Source organism: Taudactylus pleione, unplaced genomic scaffold (genome assembly GCF_031769625.1).
Source record: "Taudactylus pleione unplaced genomic scaffold, aTauple2 ptg000255l, whole genome shotgun sequence".
NCBI classification, from domain to species: domain Eukaryota; kingdom Metazoa; phylum Chordata; class Amphibia; order Anura; family Myobatrachidae; genus Taudactylus; species Taudactylus pleione.
Genome location: NW_028284657.1, coordinates 1076570 through 1103874, shown reverse-complemented (window position 1 = coordinate 1103874; position 27305 = coordinate 1076570). Strand labels below are relative to the sequence as shown.

The following is a 27305-nucleotide window of genomic DNA, read 5'->3' as shown; positions in this document are numbered from 1 at the left end:
CCTGTAATGTGATTTTGTAGAAAGCTTCAATATTGGTACTTTTAGCACAAATGGGAAAAAAATCAGATTTTAATTTGAATTGTTTGTGGTTCTTCTGAACATCAAAATTTTTTTTCCATTACTGGAGCCATTTCATTCATTATATTATTTTCCTCCCAAAGTTCCTCAAGAGAGGATAAGGCCATATCATCTGTTTTATCCAAAATAATTGGAACCGAATCATCTCTTTGTTTCTTAAGATTTTTGCTGGCAAAAAATCTTTTACGACATAATGTTCTAATGAACCTATTAAGGTCCACAAACAAATCGAAAATATTGGGAGATGCAGTGGGAGAAAACTTAAGACCCTTACTGAGGAGAGAAAGTTGAGCACTATCTAATTGTTTAGATTATAAATTTACAACATTATTAAACTTATTATGTTGATCATTTCCTCGTGTAGTTAGATTCTTCTTGAATTCTTTTTTCCTATGTTTCCCTCCTCTCATTCCTCTGAATGTATTTCTCTTTGTCTTTTGGTAGTATATATATGTCTCTGACTGTGATACTCCAATCTGTCGCGACTGGGACATCTGAGACGGTTCCCTAAAAAAACCCTCCATTCTACTGAATTCCTTTGTTCACCTTGTTCTCTATTTATTAGATCATTTGGGTCATCTCTCTCTCTTATTATTATTTATTTTCTTCTAGCACCCATAATGTTCGGAGAAGAGTATTTGTGGATCAAAGGTTTCTCATAAATAGCTCTAAAATGAGGTTTATTATTTTTAAACCTATCATTATCATTATATTTGGGATAAGAATCTTTTCTATTGTATGATTTCTGTGAATGATCATTTATATTATCAGTGGTCTCACGGGTAACAAATGTATATCTATACTTATTCCTAAAATTTCTAACTTCATTATTTTTGAAATCCTCCAAATCCCTCTTAAATTTCCTTTGTTTAGTATCCATTAGGTTCTTTTCAAAGCCCATTATTCTCTCACTAAGTTTGTGATATTTCTCACGATATTCAGGTAATGTATTGTATTTATCCATTGAGGACTTAAGTCCCTCTATTTCTTTTTCTAACTGTTCTACTTTTTCATTTCTGAACTTAATAACTAACTTCATTAGCGAAAGCAAACATTCATCTAATAGTTGGTCCCATTCTCGCTGATAAACCACATTGTCCTGAAATATAGATGCCTTAAAAATCCTCAGTCCTCGTGGTACCATTTTTTTGTCTATATATTGTTGGATATTCACACTATCTAGCCAATTCCTAGATTCAGATTTCAATAAATCCTCCAATTTATAGAAACATTTAATCATATCAGAATTGGGACTTTCAAGGATAACCTCTTTTTGTTCATTCCAAAGAGTAAAATAGGATTGCCTTCTATTTTTCCTATCATCATAGTTAGAAAAACAAGACATGACTGCAGCACCAAAATTGATGAAAATAACCAAGTAAAATAGCAAAGTATTTCAGTGTGCTGTCACTATAGCAGCCAACCAGAGGTAGTCGGCCTCTACACCAATACGGAAAAAATAAATGAAATGACTGGCGCTATGAATATTGAATAATAAAACTGTACTAAAAATTGAGTAGGAAGCGGAAGTCTAATAAAACATATTTAGACACATTTTAATAACAATTAGACATATAAATAACATATTCAATGAAAGGAAATATAAAAATGAGAAAATAAATCAATGTAAAATCACTATTTGTGGAGCATCGATGGTGAGTCAAATGATTATTCACTATCTATGGACATCCTTGGTATGAATCTTTGAGATAGTATCCAGATGATATAGTCAGGAGACAATGTTATTATAGTTCAAATAGCCACAAATAATTGCCAGCTTGAAGTCCTTCGTGATAGCAGTCCAATTAGCAGATAACTGCAAGATTTGGTATCAATGATGTTGTTGGTAAGACTGGTATTTTTTTACTATATGAGACCTGCAATCATTGTACCATACTTATATTTGGAGTTGTTTTATGGATAATAACAACAAACAATATAATAAAGATAGATTGCCGTATTTGACACATTTACGAATCATAAATATGAGCACTTGCCACATATCAGTTATTGATATGAACATGACATCATTCCTGGCGATTATTCTCGGGAATAAATGCCACAATTGAGTACCATAAAACAGTATCACCATAATGTAATGTAATTGAACAAAAACCACAGAACAAGTTTATTATGCTGTATATGCCAACAGCTGGAAGCCTGACTGAGTTAGAGCCAACCAAATGGGATATCCAATCACAGAGCAGGTGCTCTCTGAAAGCAATAAAGAAAAACCTCTTGGAGATATTATAAGGAGTTAGCTTTCTGAGAAGCACAAAATATCCAAGAGGCAAATTCAATCAACAACTGCATGAAATGAGAATCAGCAATAGATAAAGAGCTAGCTTCATAAGACCATAACAATACATGGACTGTTGTTAACAGGCTGAATCAGCACAAGACAGTAAAGTTGGTATTTTGTAAAAAGCTAAATACAGACTGAACTTTTGCCTGTTTAAAAATCCTATCTTTTTGCTAAATGTTATACACAATACCTGGGATTGACTATGGTGAAATCTACTATCCTGCTGCCAGGTACAGTACATTACATTTAGTTATTGCCATATCTGCTGTGCATGATTTGCTGCTATACTATTTAGACTTTGATTCAGCTTTCTTAAATTGACAGTTGAGTCAATTTATATAAAACCATCACAATTTGCTCCAAGAGGGAATAGCATTGTATGACTTAAAACAGAGTGGTCATTGTTGGTACATTAAGCTAGAAATTGCACTATTAAAGATGGACTTTATGTGCTCAGAGACTGATCACTGTCTATACCACATGATAATGGAGCAAAACATTTTTTATCATCGATATACACATGGATAATCTGTTGGTAGCAAGTCAGGAGAAACACATAGCCAGTGTCAAGCATCTGTTAAAACAAAAAATTAAAGTTAAAAAACCTAGGAGTAAATTTACTAAGAATCGTGTCTGGTCATGATGTCAATTTTGGGTGTGTTCTGCCATTTTTAAAACTCGCAAACTCGGGCGAGAAATCTTGAAACTCTCTGCAAAGCATGGGAAGAAATAGAACAAACACAGATAGAAATAGCACACGTAGAAATAAATACACCATTGGCCAAACTCGCAGGTACTTTCCATAAATAGGAATACAACAAAGGAATTTACTAAGAATCGTGATTATAATCACGGGTGTAATTTTAGTAAACACGGTCCAAAATCAAAGTTTTAAATAGACTACCTCCTTAGCAGAAATATACACAGATCAGTGAGATCTTTATATATTTCTGCATCTAAATAATGAAAATCATGGTTACATTTAGAAAACAAAATGGAGTGGGGTTCCCCAACACCAAAAAAAGCCTACCCAGCCCCATGCTTTGTGAGCCAGTTATGGTTCTAAAAATACAGGGAAAAAATGTGTATGGGTCCCTATTTTTTTATGAACCAGCACTGGGCTCTGTGAGTCGGTTCTGATTTTAATAATACAGTTTGATCTCATTGCTATTTTTAAAATTACAGGGAATCACAGAGCCCGATGCTGGTTTAAAAAATACGGGACACCCCTAAACATGTTGTACCCCATATTATTAGAACCACCATTGGTTCATAGAGCCTGGGGCTGGTTATGCTTTTTAGGGCAACCGCAAGCCAATTTTTTTTCATAATTTTTCACTTTAATAAGAAAACACACAAGCATCTTGTATGTATCTCACTGATATGTCCAGGCTGCATGATCGGGAGTACAGAGGAATAGAGGGAACATGGGGAATAGAGAGAAAATGGGGAGGAGACAGGATCACATACACCATCAAAAAACACAATTCAGTAAAACACAATTCTTGGTAAATTTTAAGTGTTTCAGCTGACACAAGTCGCCAGAGTTCCTGAGATGCGGTGCAGGTTTAAAGTTTGGCAATCTCGGGCAAGACATAATACTTAGTAAATTTACCCTCTATGGCTTACACATCACCAGTAAGGCTTAAGGATCTTACAAAACTTGAATGCAGGAACTGTCCTGTACTCAACTTTCAGGTGATAATAAATTATGGGTGTGACATTACATATCAATCTTAAATTAAGTAGAGTACATAGGGCCTCATTCAGAGGCGGTCGGAGGATGCAAGCGGTCGCTCAGAAACTGGGCAGCCACTTGCATCCTGACTGCTCACCTCTGTTGCGGTTGTTAGGCTGTGGGTTAACATCCACAGCTCTAACGACTGCTCGGGTGATGGTCGCGATGGTCAGAGACCATCGCGACCATCGGGGCTTACGATGAGACCCTAGGGTAGGGTCTCACATGTCGTAAGCCCAGGAGAGCTTCTGACTCTGTCTGAGCTGGAAGCTCTCCACTGACAGTGGGGCCTCCCCCAAATGGCAGGCATTCCCATGGGAACACCTCCATTTGGACTGCCACCCCCCCGGCCCACCTTCCAAATGGGGCGAGCTGTCAATCATCATCGACAGCTTGCCCCCTTTGGATCGAGACCCGCTACAACCGGCGCTGTTGGTCGTAGTGGGTCTCACGCATGCACATGACGGCACCGGCTCCATCGTGCGCATGCTCTAAAGGGGGGCCATCGACCCGGTCCGAGTGCATCGGCGCTAACGACCAGGTCTGAATGACCCCCTTAGTCCCACAATTCAATTCCATATACAAGGACACAGGGCCTTATTCAGACCCACTCACAAGCGCTAGGTGCTCGCAAGTGGGTCAATGTTTGCCCACCGGGCATGCGCACGTCGGAGCTGACTCCGACATGCGCATGCATGAAACCCGGTTAGCGATGGGTGCTCCATCACTATGGGTCTCGCCACAAAAGGGGCGAGCTGTCGATGTTGATTGACAGCTCACCCCGTTTGGTAGGCGGGGAGGGGTGGGTGGCTGGGCAAACGGAGGCGTTCCTTTAGGAATGCATGTCGTTTTGTGGGCGGCCACACTGACATCAGCAGTGATGTCAGTGGGGAGCTTCCTGCTCGATCAGAGCAGGAAGCTCCCTGGGGCTTGCAGTTGCTGAGACCCAACCTTAGGGTCTCGTTGCAAGCCCCAATGGTCATGATGGTCTTGACCATCACGACCGTTATCCTGGTCGCTCGCTAGAGCTGTGGGTGGTAACCCACAGCTTAGCTAGTGACCAGGAGGCCGCACTTAAAAATTTAAGTGGCTGCCCTCATTCAGAGCGAGCGCTCGCTTCTTGCGACCACCTCTGAATGAGGGCCACAGTCCTTTTGGAACCTTCAAATCATTATTAAAAAAATATCTCTTCTACAAGACATTAATCCAAAAAAGGATGTATGTGGTAGCATTACCTCAAAAACAGAGGAATTAAACAAATGCACTAATAGGACATTATGATACAATCTATAAAGGTGCTAACAAGTCTGCACCACAAAAGTCCAATGTTATGTTTGAAGATTTAAAATAATCACTTCCTGCAGGGACCCAGGATCCTCTGTGCAGCCAAGATTGGAGACATTATGGATCAAGCTGCTACTATCTGTCGAAGTTTGTTGAACAATGGATGGAGGCAAAGATAGACTGCGAACATAAGAATTCTCATCTGGTTGTAATTAACAGTGCTGAGGAGCAGGTGAGCAAATAGCAGCTCAGAACTAGAGATCATTAGATATAATGGAAGAGTATGATAGATGTATAAGTAACTGTGGGAGCACAGAGTACAGAGATGGTGTATAAGTAACTGTGGGAGCACAGATTACAGAGATGGTGTATAAGTAACTGTGGGAGCACAGAGTACAGAGATGGTGTATAAGTAACTGTGGGAGCACATAGTACAGAGATGGTGTATAAGTAACTGTGGGAGCACAGAGTACAGAGATGGTGTATAAGTAACTGTGGGAGCACAGAGTACAGAGATGGTGTATAAGTAACTGTGAGAGCACAGAGTACAGAGATGGTGTATAAGTAACTGTGGGAGCACAGAGTACAGAGATGGTGTATAAGTAACTGTGGGAGCACAGAGTACAGAGATGGTGTATAAGTAACTGTGAGAGCACAGAGTACAGAGATGGTGTATAAGTAACTGTGGGAGCACATAGTACAGAGATGGTGTATAAGTAACTGTGGGAGCACAGAGTACAGAGATGGTGTATAAGTAACTGTGGGAGCACAGAGTACAGAGATGGTGTATAAGTAACTGTGGGAGCACAGAGTACAGAGATGGTGTATAAGTAACTGTGGGAGCACACAGGACAGAGATGGTGTATTAGTAACTGTGGGAGCACAGAGTACAGAGATGGTGTATAAGTAACTGTGAGAGCACAGAGTACAGAGATGGTGTATAAGTAACTGTGGGAGCACAGAGTACAGAGATGGTGTATAAGTAACTGTGGGAGCACAGAGTACAGAGATGGTGTATAAGTAACTGTGGGAGCACAGAGATGGTGTATTAGTAACTGTGAGAGCACAGAGTACAGAGATGGTGTATAAGTAACTGTGGGAGCACACAGGACAGAGATAGTGTATAAGTAACTGTGGGAGCACAGAGTACAGAGATGGTGTATAAGTAACTGTGGGAGCACAGAGTACAGAGATGCTGTATAAGTAACTGTGGGAGCACAGAGTACAGAGATGGTGTATAAGTAACTGTGGGAGCACAGAGTACAGAGATGGTGTATAAGTAACTGTGGGAGCACACAGGACAGAGATAGTGTATAAGTAACTGTGGGAGCACAGAGTACAGAGATGGTGTATAAGTAACTGTGGGAGCACAGAGTACAGAGATGCTGTATAAGTAACTGTGGGAGCACAGAGTACAGAGATGGTGTATAAGTAACTGTGGGAGCACAGAGTACAGAAATGGTGTATAAGTAACTGTGGGAGCACAGAGATGGTGTATAAGTAACTGTGGGAGCACAGAGTACAGAGATGATGTATAAGTAACTGTGGGAGCACAGAGTACAGAGATGGTGTATAAGTAACTGTGGGAGCACAGAGTACAGAGATGGTGTATAAGTAACTGTGGGAGCACAGAGTACAGAGATGGTGTATAAGTAACTGTGGGAGCACAGAGTACAGAGATGGTGTATAAGTAACTGTGGGAGCACAGAGTACAGAGATGGTGTATAAGTAACTGTGGGAGCACATAGTACAGAGATGGTGTATAAGTAACTGTGGGAGCACATAGTACAGAGATGGTGTATAAGTAACTGTGGGAGCACAGAGTACAGAGATGGTGTATAAGTAACTGTGGGAGCACATAGTACAGAGATGGTGTATAAGTAACTGTGGGAGCACATAGTACAGAGATGGTGTATAAGTAACTGTGGGAGCACAGAGTACAGAGATGGTGTATAAGTAACTGTGGGAGCACATAGTACAGAGATGGTGTATAAGTAACTGTGGGAGCACATAGTACAGAGATGGTGTATAAGTAACTGTGGGAGCACAGAGTACAGAGATGGTGTATAAGTAACTGTGGGAGCACAGAGTACAGAGATGGTGTATAAGTAACTGTGGGAGCACATAGTACAGAGATGGTGTATAAGTAACTGTGGGAGCACAAAATACAGAGATGGTGTATAAGTAACTGTGGGAGCACAGAGTACAGAGATGGTGTATAAGTAACTGTGGGAGCACAGAGTACAGAGATGGTGTATAAGTAACTGTGGGAGCACAGAGTACAGAGATGGTGTATAAGTAACTGTGGGAGCACAGAGTACAGAGATGGTGTATAAGTAACTGTGGGAGCACAGAGTACAGAGATGGTGTATAAGTAACTGTGGGAGCACAGAGTACAGAGATGGTGTATAAGTAACTGTGGGAGCACAGAGTACAGAGATGGTGTATAAGTAACTGTGGGAGCACATAGTACTGAGATGGTGTATAAGTAACTGTGGGAGCGCAGAGTACAGAGATGGTGTATAAGTAACTGTGGGAGCACCTAGTACAGAGATGGTGTATAAGTAACTGTGGGAGCACAGAGTACAGAGATGGTGTATAAGTAACTGTAGGAGCACATAGTACAGAGATGGTGTATAAGTAACTGTGGGAGCACAGAGTACAGAGATGGTGTATAAGTAACTGTAGGAGCACAGAGAACAGAGATGGTGTATAAGTAGCACAGAGTACAGAGATGATGTATAAGTAACTGTAGGAGCACAGAGAACAGAGATGGTGTATAAGTAGCACAGAGTACAGAGATGATGTATAAGTAACTGTGGGAGCACAGAGTACAGAGATGATGTATAAGTAACTGTAGGAGCACAGAGTACAGAGATGGTGTATAAGTAACTGTGGGAGCACAGAGTACAGAGATGGTGTATAAGTAACTGTTGGAGCAGAGAGTACAGAGATGATGTATAAGTAACTGTGGGAGCACAGAGTACAGAGATGGTGTATAAGTAACTGTGGGAGCACAGAGTACAGAGATGGTGTATAAGTAACTGTGGGAGCACAGAGTACAGAGATGGTGTATAAGTAACTGTGGGAGCACAGAGTACAGAGATGGTGTATAAGTAACTATGGGAGCACAGAGTACAGAGATGGTGTATAAGTAAGTGTAGGAGCACAGAGTACAGAGATGTTGTATAAGTAGCACAGAGTACAGAGATGATGTATAAGTAACTGTGGGAGCACAGAGTACAGAGATGATGTATAAGTAACTGTAGGAGCACAGAGTACAGAGATGGTGTATAAGTAACTGTGGGAGCACAGAGTACAGAGATGGTGTATAAGTAGCACAGAGTACAAAGATGGTGAATAAATAACTGTTGGAGCACAGAGTACAGTGATGGTGTATAAGAAACTGTGGGAGCACAGAGTACAGAGATGGTGTATAAGTAACTGTGGGAGCACAGAGTACTGAGATGGTGTATAAGTAACTGTAGGAGCACAGAGTACAGAGATGGTGTATAAGTAACTGTGGGAGCACAGAGTACAGAGATGGTGTATAAGTAACTGTGGGAACACATAGTACAGAGATGGTGTATAAGTAACTGTGAGATCACAGAGTACAGAGATGGTGTATAAGTAACTGTGGGAGCACAGAGTACAGAGATGGTGTATAAGTAACTGTGGGAGCACAGAGTACAGAGATGGTGTATAAGTAACTGTGAGATCACAGAGTACAGAGATGGTGTATAAGTAACTGTGGGAACACAGAGTACAGAGATGGTGTATAAGTAACTGTGGGAGCACAGAGTACAGAGATGGTGTATAAGTAACTGTGGGAGCACAGAGTACAGAGATGGTGTATAAGTAACTGTGGGAGCACATAGTACAGAGATGGTGTATAAGTAACTGTGGGAGCACAGAGTACAGAGATGGTGTATAATTAACTGTGGGAGCACAGAGTACAGAGATGATGTATAAGTAACTGTGGGAGCACATAGTACAGAGATGGTGTATAAGTAACTGTGGGAGCACAGAGTACAGAGATGGTGTATAAGTAACTGTAGGAGCACATAGTACAGAGATGGTGTATAAGTAACTGTGGGAGCACAGAGTACAGAGATGGTGTATAAGTAACTGTGGGAGTACAGAGATGGTGTATAAGTAACTGTGGGAGCACAGAGTACAGAGATGGTGTATAAGTAACTGTGGGAGCACAGATTACAGAGATGGTGTATAAGTAACTGTGGGAACACAGAGTACAGAGATGGTGTATAAGTAACTGTGGGAGCACAGAGTACAGAGATGGTGTATAAGTAACTGTGGGAGCAGAGAGTACAGAGATGGTGTATAAGTAACTGTGGGAACACATAGTACAGAGATGGTGTATAAGTAACTGTGGGAACACATAGTACAGAGATGGTGTATAAGTAACTGTGGGAGCACAGAGTACAGAGATGGTGTATAAGTAACTGTGGGAACACAGAGTACAGAGATGGTGTCTAAGTAACTGTGGGAGCACAGAGTACAGAGATGGTGTATAAGTAACTGTGGGAGCACAGAGTACAAAGATGGTGTATAAGTAACTGTGGGAACACAGAGTACAGAGATGGTGTATAAGTAACTGTGGGAGCACAGAGTACAGAGATGGTGTATAAGTAACTGTGGGAGCACAGAGTACAGAGATGGTGTATAAGTAACTGTGGGAGCACAGAGTACAGAGATGGTGTATAAGTAACTGTGGGAGCACAGAGTACAGAGATGGTGTATAAGTAACTGTGGGAGCACAGAGTACAGAGATGGTGTATAAGTAACTGTGGGAGCACATAGTACAGAGATGGTGTATTAGTAACTGTGGGAGCACAGAGTACAGAGATGGTGTATAAGTAACTGTGGGAGCACCTAGTACAGAGATGGTGTATAAGTAACTGTGGGAGCACAGAGTACAGAGATGGTGTATAAGTAACTGTAGGAGCACATAGTACAGAGATGGTGTATAAGTAACTGTGGGAGCACAGAGTACAGAGATGGTGTATAAGTAACTGTAGGAGCACAAAGTACAGAGATGGTGTATAAGTAACTGTAGGAGCACAGAGAACAGAGATGGTGTATAAGTAGCACAGAGTACAGAGATGATGTATAAGTAACTGTGGGAGCACAGAGTACAGAGATGATGTATAAGTAACTGTAGGAGCACAGAGTACAGAGATGGTGTATAAGTAACTGTGGGAGCACAGAGTACAGAGATGGTGTATAAGTAACTGTAGGAGCACAGAGAACAGAGATGGTGTATAAGTAGCACAGAGTACAGAGATGATGTATAAGTAACTGTAGGAGCACAGAGAACAGAGATGGTGTATAAGTAGCACAGAGTACAGAGATGATGTATAAGTAACTGTGGGAGCACAGAGTACAGAGATGATGTATAAGTAACTGTAGGAGCACAGAGTACAGAGATGGTGTATAAGTAACTGTGGGAGCACAGAGTACAGAGATGGTGTATAAGTAACTGTTGGAGCACAGAGTACAGAGATGATGTATAAGTAACTGTGGGAGCACAGAGTACAGAGATGGTGTATAAGTAACTGTGGGAGCACAGAGTACAGAGATGGTGTATAAGTAACTGTGGGAGCACAGAGTACAGAGATGGTGTATAAGTAACTGTGGGAGCACAGAGTACAGAGATGGTGTATAAGTAACTATGGGAGCACAGAGTACAGAGATGGTGTATAAGTAAGTGTAGGAGCACAGAGTACAGAGATGTTGTATAAGTAGCACAGAGTACAGAGATGATGTATAAGTAACTGTGGGAGCACAGAGTACAGAGATGATGTATAAGTAACTGTAGGAGCACAGAGTACAGAGATGGTGTATAAGTAACTGTGGGAGCACAGAGTACAGAGATGGTGTATAAGTAGCACAGAGTACAAAGATGGTGAATAAATAACTGTTGGAGCACAGAGTACAGAGATGGTGTATAAGAAACTGTGGGAGCACAGAGTACTGAGATGGTGTATAAGTAACTGTAGGAGCACAGAGTACAGAGATGGTGTATAAGTAACTGTGGGAGCACAGAGTACAGAGATGGTGTATAAGTAACTGTGGGAACACATAGTACAGAGATGGTGTATAAGTAACTGTGGGAGCACAGAGTACAGAGATGGTGTATAAGTAACTGTGGGAGCACAGAGTACAGAGATGGTGTATAAGTAACTATGGGAGCACAGAGTACAGAGATGGTGTATAAGTAACTGTGGGAACACAGAGTACAGAGATGGTGTATAAGTAACTGTGGGAACACATAGTACAGAGATGGTGTATAAGTAACTGTAGGAGCACAGAGTACAGAGATGGTGTATAAGTAACTGTGGGAGCACAGAGTACAGAGATGGTGTATAAGTAACTGTGGGAACACATAGTACAGAGATGGTGTATAAGTAACTGTAGGAGCACAGAGTACAGAGATGGTGTATAAGTAACTGTGGGAGCACAGAGTACAGAGATGGTGTATAAGTAACTATGGGAGCACAGAGTACAGAGATGGTGTATAAGTAAGTGTAGGAGCACAGAGTACAGAGATGTTGTATAAGTAGCACAGAGTACAGAGATGATGTATAAGTAACTGTGGGAGCACAGAGTACAGAGATGATGTATAAGTAACTGTAGGAGCACAGAGTACAGAGATGGTGTATAAGTAACTGTGGGAGCACAGAGTACAGAGATGGTGTATAAGTAGCACAGAGTACAAAGATGGTGAATAAATAACTGTTGGAGCACAGAGTACAGAGATGGTGTATAAGAAACTGTGGGAGCACAGAGTACTGAGATGGTGTATAAGTAACTGTAGGAGCACAGAGTACAGAGATGGTGTATAAGTAACTGTGGGAGCACAGAGTACAGAGATGGTGTATAAGTAACTGTGGGAGCACAGAGTACAGAGATGGTGTATAAGTAACTGTAGGAGCACAGAGTACAGAGATGGTGTATAAGTAACTGTGAGAGCACAGAGTACAGAGATGGTGTATAAGTAACTGTGGGAGCACAGAGTACAGAGATGGTGTATAAGTAACTGTGGGAGCACAGAGTACAGAGATGGTGTATAAGTAACTGTGGGAGCACAGAGTACAGGGATGGTGTATAAGTAACTGTGGGAGCACAGAGTACAGGGATGGTGTATAAGTAACTGTGGGAGCACAGAGTACAGAGATGGTGTATAAGTAACTGTGGGAGCACAGAGTACAGAGATGATGTATAAGTAACTGTGGGAGCACAGAGTACAGAGATGGTGTATAAGTAACTGTGGGAGCACAGAGTACAGAGATGGTGTATAAGTAACTGTGGGAGCACAGAGTACAGAGATGGTGTATAAGTAACTGTGGGAGCACAGAGTACAGAGATGGTGTATAAGTAAATGTGGGAGCACAGAGTACAGAGATGGTGTATTAGTAACTGTGGGAGCACAGAGTACAGAGATGGTGTATAAGTAACTGTGGGAGCACAGAGTACAGAGATGGTGTATAAGTAACTGTAGGAGCACATAGTACAGAGATGGTGTATAAGTAACTGTAGGAGCACAGAGAACAGAGATGGTGTATAAGTAGCACAGAGTACAGAGATGATGTATAAGTAACTGTAGGAGCACAGAGAACAGAGATGGTGTATAAGTAGCACAGAGTACAGAGATGATGTATAAGTAACTGTGGGAGCACAGAGTACAGAGATGATGTATAAGTAACTGTAGGAGCACAGAGTACAGAGATGGTGTATAAGTAACTGTGGGAGCACAGAGTACAGAGATGGTGTATAAGTAACTGTTGGAGCACAGAGTACAGAGATGATGTATAAGTAACTGTGGGAGCACAGAGTACAGAGATGGTGTATAAGTAACTGTGGGAGCACAGAGTACAGAGATGGTGTATAAGTAACTGTGGGAGCACAGAGTACAGAGATGGTGTATAAGTAACTGTGGGAGCACAGAGTACAGAGATGGTGTATAAGTAACTATGGGAGCACAGAGTACAGAGATGGTGTATAAGTAAGTGTAGGAGCACAGAGTACAGAGATGTTGTATAAGTAGCACAGAGTACAGAGATGATGTATAAGTAACTGTGGGAGCACAGAGTACAGAGATGATGTATAAGTAACTGTAGGAGCACAGAGTACAGAGATGGTGTATAAGTAACTGTGGGAGCACAGAGTACAGAGATGGTGTATAAGTAGCACAGAGTACAAAGATGGTGAATAAATAACTGTTGGAGCACAGAGTACAGTGATGGTGTATAAGAAACTGTGGGAGCACAGAGTACAGAGATGGTGTATAAGTAACTGTGGGAGCACAGAGTACTGAGATGGTGTATAAGTAACTGTAGGAGCACAGAGTACAGAGATGGTGTATAAGTAACTGTGGGAGCACAGAGTACAGAGATGGTGTATAAGTAACTGTGGGAACACATAGTACAGAGATGGTGTATAAGTAACTGTGAGATCACAGAGTACAGAGATGGTGTATAAGTAACTGTGGGAGCACAGAGTACAGAGATGGTGTATAAGTAACTGTGAGATCACAGAGTACAGAGATGGTGTATAAGTAACTGTGGGAACACAGAGTACAGAGATGGTGTATAAGTAACTGTGGGAGAACAGAGTACAGAGATGGTGTATAAGTAACTGTGGGAGCACATAGTACAGAGATGGTGTATAAGTAACTGTGGGAGCACAGAGTACAGAGATGGTGTATAATTAACTGTGGGAGCACAGAGTACAGAGATGATGTATAAGTAACTGTGGGAGCACATAGTACAGAGATGGTGTATAAGTAACTGTGGGAGCACAGAGTACAGAGATGGTGTATAAGTAACTGTAGGAGCACATAGTACAGAGATGGTGTATAAGTAACTGTGGGAGCACAGAGTACAGAGATGGTGTATAAGTAACTGTGGGAGTACAGAGATGGTGTATAAGTAACTGTGGGAGCACAGAGTACAGAGATGGTGTATAAGTAACTGTGGGAGCACAGAGTACAAAGATGGTGTATAAGTAACTGTGGGAGCACATAGTACAGAGATGGTGTATAAGTAACTGTGGGAACACATAGTACAGAGATGGTGTATAAGTAACTGTGGGAGCACAGAGTACAGAGATGGTGTATAAGTAACTGTGGGAACACATAGTACAGAGATGGTGTATAAGTAACTGTGGGAGCACAGAGTACAGAGATGGTGTATAAGTAACTGTGGGAACACAGAGTACAGAGATGGTGTATAAGTAACTGTGGGAGCACAGAGTACAGAGATGGTGTATAAGTAACTGTGGGAGCAGAGAGTACAGAGATGGTGTATAAGTAACTGTGGGAACACATAGTACAGAGATGGTGTATAAGTAACTGTGGGAGCACAGAGTACAGAGATGGTGTATAAGTAACTGTGGGAACACAGAGTACAGAGATGGTGTCTAAGTAACTGTGGGAGCACAGAGTACAGAGATGGTGTATAAGTAACTGTGGGAGCACAGAGTACAAAGATGGTGTATAAGTAACTGTGGGAACACAGAGTACAGAGATGGTGTATAAGTAACTGTGGGAGCACAGAGTACAGAGATGGTGTATAAGTAACTGTGGGAGCACAGAGTACAGAGATGGTGTATAAGTAACTGTGGGAGCACAGAGTACAGGGATGGTGTATAAGTAACTGTGGGAGCACAGAGTACAGGGATGGTGTATAAGTAACTGTGGGAGCACAGAGTACAGAGATGGTGTATAAGTAACTGTGGGAGCACAGAGTACAGAGATGATGTATAAGTAACTGTGGGAGCACAGAGTACAGAGATGGTATATAAGTAACTGTGGGAGCACAGAGTACAGAGATGGTGTATAAGTAACTGTGGGAGCACAGAGTACAGAGATGATGTATAAGTAACTGTGGGAGCACATAGTACAGAGATGGTGTATTAGTAACTGTGGGAGCACAGAGTACAGAGATGGTGTATAAGTAACTGTGGGAGCACCTAGTACAGAGATGGTGTATAAGTAACTGTGGGAGCACAGAGTACAGAGATGGTGTATAAGTAACTGTAGGAGCACATAGTACAGAGATGGTGTATAAGTAACTGTGGGAGCACAGAGTACAGAGATGGTGTATAAGTAACTGTAGGAGCACATAGTACAGAGATGGTGTATAAGTAACTGTAGGAGCACAGAGAACAGAGATGGTGTATAAGTAGCACAGAGTACAGAGATGATGTATAAGTAACTGTGGGAGCACAGAGTACAGAGATGATGTATAAGTAACTGTAGGAGCACAGAGTACAGAGATGGTGTATAAGTAACTGTGGGAGCACAGAGTACAGAGATGGTGTATAAGTAACTGTAGGAGCACAGAGAACAGAGATGGTGTATAAGTAGCACAGAGTACAGAGATGATGTATAAGTAACTGTAGGAGCACAGAGAACAGAGATGGTGTATAAGTAGCACAGAGTACAGAGATGATGTATAAGTAACTGTGGGAGCACAGAGTACAGAGATGATGTATAAGTAACTGTAGGAGCACAGAGTACAGAGATGGTGTATAAGTAACTGTGGGAGCACAGAGTACAGAGATGGTGTATAAGTAACTGTTGGAGCACAGAGTACAGAGATGATGTATAAGTAACTGTGGGAGCACAGAGTACAGAGATGGTGTATAAGTAACTGTGGGAGCACAGAGTACAGAGATGGTGTATAAGTAACTGTGGGAGCACAGAGTACAGAGATGGTGTATAAGTAACTGTGGGAGCACAGAGTACAGAGATGGTGTATAAGTAACTATGGGAGCACAGAGTACAGAGATGGTGTATAAGTAAGTGTAGGAGCACAGAGTACAGAGATGTTGTATAAGTAGCACAGAGTACAGAGATGATGTATAAGTAACTGTGGGAGCACAGAGTACAGAGATGATGTATAAGTAACTGTAGGAGCACAGAGTACAGAGATGGTGTATAAGTAACTGTGGGAGCACAGAGTACAGAGATGGTGTATAAGTAGCACAGAGTACAAAGATGGTGAATAAATAACTGTTGGAGCACAGAGTACAGAGATGGTGTATAAGAAACTGTGGGAGCACAGAGTACAGAGATGGTGTATAAGTAACTGTGGGAGCACAGAGTACTGAGATGGTGTATAAGTAACTGTAGGAGCACAGAGTACAGAGATGGTGTATAAGTAACTGTGGGAGCACAGAGTACAGAGATGGTGTATAAGTAACTGTGGGAACACATAGTACAGAGATGGTGTATAAGTAACTGTGAGATCACAGAGTACAGAGATGGTGTATAAGTAACTGTGGGAGCACATAGTACAGAGATGGTGTATAAGTAACTGTGGGAGCACAGAGTACAGAGATGGTGTATAAGTAACTGTAGGAGCACATAGTACAGAGATGGTGTATAAGTAACTGTGGGAGCACAGAGTACAGAGATGGTGTATAAGTAACTGTGGGAGTACAGAGATGGTGTATAAGTAACTGTGGGAGCACAGAGTACAGAGATGGTGTATAAGTAACTGTGGGAGCACAGAGTACAAAGATGGTGTATAAGTAACTGTGGGAGCACATAGTACAGAGATGGTGTATAAGTAACTGTGGGAACACATAGTACAGAGATGGTGTATAAGTAACTGTGGGAGCACAGAGTACAGAGATGGTGTATAAGTAACTGTGGGAACACATAGTACAGAGATGGTGTATAAGTAACTGTGAGAGCACAGAGTACAGAGATGGTGTATAAGTAACTGTGGGAACACAGAGTACAGAGATGGTGTATAAGTAACTGTGGGAGCACAGAGTACAGAGATGGTGTATAAGTAACTGTGGGAGCAGAGAGTACAGAGATGGTGTATAAGTAACTGTGGGAGCACAGAGTACAAAGATGGTGTATAAGTAACTGTGGGAGCACATAGTACAGAGATGGTGTCTAAGTAACTGTGGGAACACAGAGTACAGAGATGGTGTCTAAGTAACTGTGGGAGCACAGAGTACAGAGATGGTGTCTAAGTAACTGTGGGAGCACAGAGTACAAAGATGGTGTATAAGTAACTGTGGGAACACAGAGTACAGAGATGGTGTATAAGTAACTGTGGGAGCACAGAGTACAGAGATGGTGTAAAAGTAACTGTGGGAGCAGAGAGTACAGAGATGGTGTATAAGTAACTGTGGCAGCACAGAGTACAGAGATGGTGTATAAGTAACTGTGGGAGCACAGAGTACAAAGATGGTGTATAAGTAACTGTGGGAACACAGAGTACAGAGATGGTGTCTAAGTAACTGTGGGAACACAGAGTACAGAGATGGTGTCTAAGTAACTGTGGGAGCACAGAGTACAGAGATGGTGTCTAAGTAACTGTGGGAGCACAGAGTACAAAGATGGTGTATAAGTAACTGTGGGAACACAGAGTACAGAGATGGTGTATAAGTAACTGTGGGAGCACAGAGTACAGAGATGGTGTATAAGTAACTGTGGGAGCAGAGAGTACAGAGATGGTGTATAAGTAACTGTGGCAGCACAGAGTACAGAGATGGTGTATAAGTAACTGTGGGAGCACAGAGTACAAAGATGGTGTATAAGTAACTGTGGGAACACATAGTACAGAAATGGTGTATAAGTAACTGTGGGAGCACAGAGTACAGAGATGGTGTATAAGTAACTGTGGGAGCACATAGTACAGAGATGGTGTATAAGTAACTGTGGGAGCACAGAGTACAAAGATGGTGTATAAGTAACTGTGGGAGCACATAGTACAGAGATGGTGTATAAGTAACTGTGGGAGCACAGAGTACAGAGATGGTGTATAAGTAACTGTGGGAACACAGAGTACAGAGATGGAGTATAAGTAACTGTGGGAGCACAGAGATGGTGTATAAGTAACTGTGGGAGCACAGATTACAGAGATGGTGTATAAGTAACTGTGAGAGGACAGAGTACAGAGATGGTGTATAAGTAACTGTGGGAGCACAGAGTACAGAGATGGTGTATAAGTAACTGTGAGAGAACAGAGTACAGAAATGGTGTATAAGTAACTGTGGGAGCTCATAGTACAGAGATGATGTATAAATAACTGTGGGAGAACAGATTACAGAGATGGTGTATAAGTAACTGTGGGAGCACAGAGGACAGAGATAGTGTATAAGTAACTGTGGGAGCACAGAGTACAGAGATGGTGTATAAGTAACTGTGAGAGAACAGAGTACAGAAATGGTGTATAAGTAACTGTGGGAGCTCATAGTACAGAGATGATGTATAAGTAACTGTAGGAGCACAGAGTACAGAGATGGTGTATAAGTAACTGTGGGAGCACAGAGTACAGAGATGGTGTATAAGTAACTGTGGGAGCACATAGTACAGAGATGGTGTATAAGTAACTGTGGGAGCACAGAGTACAGAGATGGTGTATAAGTAACTGTGGGAGCACAGAGTACAGAGATGGTGTATAAGTAACTGTGGGAGCACAGAGATGGTGTATAAGTAACTGTGGGAGCACAGAGATGGTGTATAAGTAACTGTGGGAGCACAGAGATGGTGTATAAGTAACTGTGGGAGCACAGAGATGGTGTATAAGTAACTGTGGGAGTACAGAGATGGTGTATAATTTACTGTAAGAGCACAGAGTACAGAGATAGTGTATAAGTAACTGTGGGAGCACAGAGTACAGAGATGGTGTATAAGTAACTGTGGGAACACAGAGTACAGAGATGGTGTATAAGTAACTGTGGGAGCACAGAGTACAGAGATGATGTATAAGTAACTGTGGGAGCACAGAGTACAGAGATGGTGTATAAGTAACTGTGGGAGCACAGAGTACAGAGATGGTGTATAAGTAACTGTGGGAGCACAGAGTACAGAGAAGGTGTATAAGTAACTGTGGGTGCACAGAATACAGAGATGATGTATAAGAAACTGTGGGAGCACAGAGTACAGAGATGGTGTATAAGTAACTGTTGGAGCACAGAGATGGTGTATAAGTAACTGTGGGAGCACAGAGTACAGAGATGGTGTATAAGTAACTGTGGGAGCACAGAGTACAGAGATGGTGTATAAGTAACTGTGGGAGCACAGAGTACAGGGATGGTGTATAAGTAACTGTGGGAGCACAGAGTACAGGGATGGTGTATAAGTAACTGTGGGAGCACAGAGTACAGAGATGGTGTATAAGTAACTGTGGGAGCACAGAGTACAGAGATGATGTATAAGTAACTGTGGGAGCACAGAGTACAGAGATGGTGTATAAGTAACTGTGGGAGCACAGAGTACAGAGATGGTGTATAAGTAACTGTGGGAGCACAGAGTACAGAGATGGTGTATAAGTAACTGTGGGAGCACATAGTACAGAGATGGTGTATTAGTAACTGTGGGAGCACAGAGTACAGAGATGGTGTATAAGTAACTGTGGGAGCACCTAGTACAGAGATGGTGTATAAGTAACTGTGGGAGCACAGAGTACAGAGATGGTGTATAAGTAACTGTAGGAGCACATAGTACAGAGATGGTGTATAAGTAACTGTGGGAGCACAGAGTACAGAGATGGTGTATAAGTAACTGTAGGAGCACATAGTACAGAGATGGTGTATAAGTAACTGTAGGAGCACAGAGAACAGAGATGGTGTATAAGTAGCACAGAGTACAGAGATGATGTATAAGTAACTGTAGGAGCACAGAGAACAGAGATGGTGTATAAGTAGCACAGAGTACAGAGATGATGTATAAGTAACTGTGGGAGCACAGAGTACAGAGATGATGTATAAGTAACTGTAGGAGCACAGAGTACAGAGATGGTGTATAAGTAACTGTGGGAGCACAGAGTACAGAGATGGTGTATAAGTAACTGTTGGAGCACAGAGTACAGAGATGATGTATAAGTAACTGTGGGAGCACAGAGTACAGAGATGGTGTATAAGTAACTGTGGGAGCACAGAGTACAGAGATGGTGTATAAGTAACTGTGGGAGCACAGAGTACAGAGATGGTGTATAAGTAACTGTGGGAGCACAGAGTACAGAGATGGTGTATAAGTAACTATGGGAGCACAGAGTACAGAGATGGTGTATAAGTAAGTGTAGGAGCACAGAGTACAGAGATGTTGTATAAGTAGCACAGAGTACAGAGATGATGTATAAGTAACTGTGGGAGCACAGAGTACAGAGATGATGTATAAGTAACTGTAGGAGCACAGAGTACAGAGATGGTGTATAAGTAACTGTGGGAGCACAGAGTACAGAGATGGTGTATAAGTAGCACAGAGTACAAAGATGGTGAATAAATAACTGTTGGAGCACAGAGTACAGTGATGGTGTATAAGAAACTGTGGGAGCACAGAGTACAGAGATGGTGTATAAGTAACTGTGGGAGCACAGAGTACTGAGATGGTGTATAAGTAACTGTAGGAGCACAGAGTACAGAGATGGTGTATAAGTAACTGTGGGAGCACAGAGTACAGAGATGGTGTATAAGTAACTGTGGGAGCACAGAGTACAGAGATGGTGTATAAGTAACTGTGAGATCACAGAGTACAGAGATGGTGTATAAGTAACTGTGGGAGCACAGAGTACTGAGATGGTGTATAAGTAACTGTAGGAGCACAGAGTACAGAGATGGTGTATAAGTAACTGTGGGAGCACAGAGTACAGAGATGGTGTATAAGTAACTGTGGGAGCACAGAGTACAGAGATGGTGTATAAGTAACTGTGGGAGCACAGAGTACAGAGATGGTGTATAAGTAACTGTGGGAGCACAGAGTACAGAGATGGTGTATAAGTAACTGTGGGAGCACAGAGTACAGAGATGGTGTATAAGTAACTGTGGGAGCACAGAGTACAGAGATGGTGTATAAGTAACTGTGGGAACACAGAGTACAGAGATGGTGTATAAGTAACTGTGGGAGCACAGAGTACAGAGATGGTGTATAAGTAACTGTGGGAGCACAGAGTACAGAGATGGTGTATAAGTAACTGTGGGAGCACATAGTACAGAGATGGTGTATAAGTAACTGTGGGAGCACAGAGTACAGAGATGGTGTATAATTAACTGTGGGAGCACAGAGTACAGAGATGATGTATAAGTAACTGTGGGAGCACATAGTACAGAGATGGTGTATAAGTAACTGTGGGAGCACAGAGTACAGAGATGGTGTATAAGTAACTGTAGGAGCACATAGTACAGAGATGGTGTATAAGTAACTGTGGGAGCACAGAGTACAGAGATGGTGTATAAGTAACTGTGGGAGTACAGAGATGGTGTATAAGTAACTGTGGGAGCACAGAGTACAGAGATGGTGTATAAGTAACTGTGGGAGCACAGAGTACAAAGATGGTGTATAAGTAACTGTGGGAGCACATAGTACAGAGATGGTGTATAAGTAACTGTGGGAACACATAGTACAGAGATGGTGTATAAGTAACTGTGGGAGCACAGAGTACAGAGATGGTGTATAAGTAACTGTGGGAACACATAGTACAGAGATGGTGTATAAGTAACTGTGGGAGCACAGAGTACAGAGATGGTGTATAAGTAACTGTGGGAACACAGAGTACAGAGATGGTGTATAAGTAACTGTGGGAGCACAGAGTACAGAGATGGTGTATAAGTAACTGTGGGAGCAGAGAGTACAGAGATGGTGTATAAGTAACTGTGGGAACACATAGTACAGAGATGGTGTATAAGTAACTGTGGGAACACATAGTACAGAGATGGTGTATAAGTAACTGTGGGAACACATAGTACAGAGATGGTGTATAAGTAACTGTGGGAGCACAGAGTACAGAGATGGTGTATAAGTAACTGTGGGAACACAGAGTACAGAGATGGTGTCTAAGTAACTGTGGGAGCACAGAGTACAGAGATGGTGTATAAGTAACTGTGGGAGCACAGAGTACAAAGATGGTGTATAAGTAACTGTGGGAACACAGAGTACAGAGATGGTGTATAAGTAACTGTGGGAGCACAGAGTACAGAGATGGTGTATAAGTAACTGTGGGAGCACAGAGTACAGAGATGGTGTATAAGTAACTGTGGGAGCACAGAGTACAGGGATGGTGTATAAGTAACTGTGGGAGCACAGAGTACAGGGATGGTGTATAAGTAACTGTGGGAGCACAGAGTACAGAGATGGTGTATAAGTAACTGTGGGAGCACAGAGTACAGAGATGATGTATAAGTAACTGTGGGAGCACAGAGTACAGAGATGGTGTATAAGTAACTGTGGGAGCACAGAGTACAGAGATTGTGTATAAGTAACTGTGGGAGCACAGAGTACAGAGATGGTGTATAAGTAACTGTGGGAGCACATAGTACAGAGATGGTGTATTAGTAACTGTGGGAGCACAGAGTACAGAGATGGTGTATAAGTAACTGTGGGAGCACCTAGTACAGAGATGGTGTATAAGTAACTGTGGGAGCACAGAGTACAGAGATGGTGTATAAGTAACTGTAGGATCACATAGTACAGAGATGGTGTATAAGTAACTGTGGGAGCACAGAGTACAGAGATGGTGTATAAGTAACTGTAGGAGCACATAGTACAGAGATGGTGTATAAGTAACTGTAGGAGCACAGAGAACAGAGATGGTGTATAAGTAGCACAGAGTACAGAGATGATGTATAAGTAACTGTGGGAGCACAGAGTACAGAGATGATGTATAAGTAACTGTAGGAGCACAGAGTACAGAGATGGTGTATAAGTAACTGTGGGAGCACAGAGTACAGAGATGGTGTATAAGTAACTGTAGGAGCACAGAGAACAGAGATGGTGTATAAGTAGCAGAGAGTACAGAGATGATGTATAAGTAACTGTAGGAGCACAGAGAACAGAGATGGTGTATAAGTAGCACAGAGTACAGAGATGATGTATAAGTAACTGTGGGAGCACAGAGTACAGAGATGATGTATAAGTAACTGTAGGAGCACAGAGTACAGAGATGGTGTATAAGTAACTGTGGGAGCACAGAGTACAGAGATGGTGTATAAGTAACTGTTGGAGCACAGAGTACAGAGATGATGTATAAGTAACTGTGGGAGCACAGAGTACAGAGATGGTGTATAAGTAACTGTGGGAGCACAGAGTACAGAGATGGTGTATAAGTAACTGTGGGAGCACAGAGTACAGAGATGGTGTATAAGTAACTGTGGGAGCACAGAGTACAGAGATGGTGTATAAGTAACTATGGGAGCACAGAGTACAGAGATGGTGTATAAGTAACTGTGGGAGCACAGAGTACAGAGATGGTGTATAAGTAACTGTGGGAGCACAGAGTACAGAGATGGTGTATAAGTAACTATGGGAGCACAGAGTACAGAGATGGTGTATAAGTAACTGTGGGAGCACAGAGTACAGAGATGATGTATAAGTAACTGTAGGAGCACAGAGTACAGAGATGGTGTATAAGTAACTGTGGGAGCACAGAGTACAGAGATGGTGTATAAGTAACTGTTGGAGCACAGAGTACAGAGATGATGTATAAGTAACTGTGGGAGCACAGAGTACAGAGATGGTGTATAAGTAACTGTGGGAGCACAGAGTACAGAGATGGTGTATAAGTAACTGTGGGAGCACAGAGTACAGAGATGGTGTATAAGTAACTGTGGGAGCACAGAGTACAGAGATGGTGAATAAATAACTGTTGGAGCACAGAGTACAGAGATGGTGTATAAGAAACTGTGGGAGCACAGAGTACAGAGATGGTGTATAAGTAACTGTGGGAGCACAGAGTACTGAGATGGTGTATAAGTAACTGTAGGAGCACAGAGTACAGAGATGGTGTATAAGTAACTGTGGGAGCACAGAGTACAGAGATGGTGTATAAGTAACTGTGGGAACACATAGTACAGAGATGGTGTATAAGTAACTGTGAGATCACAGAGTACAGAGATGGTGTATAAGTAACTGTGGGAGCACAGAGTACAGAGATGGTGTATAAGTAACTGTGGGAGCACAGAGTACAGAGATGGTGTATAAGTAACTGTGGGAGCACAGAGTACAGAGATGGTGTATAAGTAACTGTGGGAGCACATAGTACAGAGATGGTGTATAAGTAACTGTGGGAGCACAGAGTACAGAGATGGTGTATAATTAACTGTGGGAGCACAGAGTACAGAGATGATGTATAAGTAACTGTGGGAGCACATAGTACAGAGATGGTGTATAAGTAACTGTGGGAGCACAGAGTACAGAGATGGTGTATAAGTAACTGTAGGAGCACATAGTACAGAGATGGTGTATAAGTAACTGTGGGAGCACAGAGTACAGAGATGGTGTATAAGTAACTGTGGGAGTACAGAGATGGTGTATAAGTAACTGTGGGAGCACAGAGTACAGAGATGGTGTATAAGTAACTGTGGGAGCACAGAGTACAAAGATGGTGTATAAGTAACTGTGGGAGCACATAGTACAGAGATGGTGTATAAGTAACTGTGGGAACACATAGTACAGAGATGGTGTATAAGTAACTGTGGGAGCACAGAGTACAGAGATGGTGTATAAGTAACTGTGGGAACACAGAGTATAGAGATGGTGTATAAGTAACTGTGGGAGCACAGAGTACAGAGATGGTGTATAAGTAACTGTGGGAGCAGAGAGTACAGAGATGGTGTATAAGTAACTGTGGGAGCACAGAGTACAGAGATGGTGTATAAGTAACTGTGGGAGCACAGAGTACAAAGATGGTGTATAAGTAACTGTGGGAGCACATAGTACAGAGATGGTGTCTAAGTAACTGTGGGAACACAGAGTACAGAGATGGTGTCTAAGTAACTGTGGGAGCACAGAGTACAGAGATGGTGTATAAGTAACTGTGGGAGCACAGAGTACAAAGATGGTGTATAAGTAACTGTGGGAACACAGAGTACAGAGATGGTGTATAAGTAACTGTGGGAGCACAGAGTACAGAGATGGTGTATAAGTAACTGTGGGAGCACCTAGTACAGAGATGGTGTATAAGTAACTGCGGGAGCACAGAGTACAGAGATGGTGTATAAGTAACTGTGGGAGCAGAGAGTACAGAGATGGTGTATAAGTAACTGTGGCAGCACAGAGTACAGAGATGGTGTATAAGTAACTGTGGGAGCACAGAGTACAAAGATGGTGTATAAGTAACTGTGGGAACACATAGTACAGAGATGGTGTATAAGTAACTGTGGGAGCACAGAGTACAGAGATGGTGTATAAGTAACTGTGGGAGCACATAGTACAGAGATGGTGTATAAGTAACTGTGGGAGCACAGAGTACAAAGATGGTGTATAAGTAACTGTGGGAGCACATAGTACAGAGATGGTGTATAAGTAACTGTGGGAGCACAGAGTACAGAGATGGTGTATAAGTAACTGTGGGAGCACAGAGTACAGAGATGGTGTATAAGTAACTGTGGGAGCACAGAGTACAAAGATGGTGTATAAGTAACTGTGGGAGCACATAGTACAGAGATGGTGTATAAGTAACTGTGGGAGCACAGAGTACAGAGATGGAGTATAAGTAACTGTGGGAGCACAGAGTACAGAGATGGTGTATAAGTAACTGTGGGAGCACAGATTACAGAGATGGTGTATAAGTAACTGTGGGAGCACAGAGTACAGAGATGGTGTATAAGTAACTGTGAGAGAACAGAGTACAGAAATGGTGTATAAGTAACTGTGGGAGCACATAGTACAGAGATGATGTATAAATAACTGTGGGAGAACAGATTACAGAGATGGTGTATAAGTAACTGTGGGAGCACAGAGGACAGAGATAGTGTATAAGTAACTGTGGGAGCACAGAGTACAGAGATGATGTATAAGTAACTGTAGGAGCACAGAGTACAGAGATGGTGTATAAGTAACTGTGGGAGCACAGAGTACAGAGATGGTTTATAAGTAACTGTGGGAGCACATAGCACAGAGATGGTGTATAAGTAACTGTGGGAGCACAGAGTACAGAGACGGTGTATAAGTAACTGTGGGAGCACAGAGTACAGAGATGGTGTATAAGTAACTATGGGAGCACAGAGTACAGAGATGGTGTATAAGTAACTGTAGGAGCACAGAGTACAGAGATGGTGTATAAGTAACTATGGGAGCACAGAGTACAGAGATGGTGTATAAGTAACTGTAGGAGCACAGAGTACAGAGATGGTGTATAAGTAACTGTTGGAGCACAGAGTACAGAGGTGGTGTATAAGAAACTGTGGGAGCACAGAGTACAGAGATGGTGTATAAGTAACTGTGGGAGCACAGAGTACAGAGATGGTGTATAAGTAACTGTGGGAGCACAGAGATGGTGTATAAGTAACTGTGGGAGTACAGAGATGGTGTATAAGTAACTGTGGGAGCAGAGAGTACAGATATGGTGTATAATTTACTGTAAGAGCACAGAGTACAGAGATAGTGTATAAGTAACTGTGGGAGCACAGAGTATAGAGATGGTGTATAAGTAACTGTTGGAGCACAGAGTACAGAGATGGTGTATAAGTAACTGTGGGAACACAGAGTACAGAGATGGTGTATAAGTAACTGTGGGAGCACAGAGTACAGAGAAGGTGTATAAGTAACTGTGGGTGCACAGAATACAGAGATGATGTATAAGAAACTGTGGGAGCACAGAGTACAGAGATGGTGTATAAGTAACTGTTGGAGCACAGAGATGGTGTATAAGTAACTGTGGGTGCACAGAGTACAGAGATGGTGTATAAGTAACTGTGGGAGCACAGAATACAGAGATGGTGTATAAGAAACTGTGGGAGCACAGAGTACAGAGATGGTGTAAAAGTAACTGTGGGAGCACAGAGTACAGAGATGGTGTGTAAGTAACTGTGGGAGCACAGAGTACAGAGATGGTGTGTAAGTAACTGTGGGAGCACAGAGTACAGAGATGGTGTATAAGTAACTGTGGGAGTACAGAGTACAGAGATGATGTATAA

The 27305-nt window shown here is 42.1% G+C and overlaps 1 protein-coding gene across 1 annotated transcript in view; it reads left to right on the top strand.

The window, feature by feature from the left end:
* The window catches only part of LOC148515061 (asialoglycoprotein receptor 1-like), a 612937-nt gene that overhangs the window by 363707 nt on the left and 221925 nt on the right, over positions 1–27305 (top strand). Inside the window, exon 8 of the mRNA XM_088480537.1 lies at positions 5486–5637. Coding sequence (XP_088336663.1) covers positions 5486–5637 — 152 coding nt within the window. The remainder of the gene's footprint in view (positions 1–5485; positions 5638–27305) is intronic.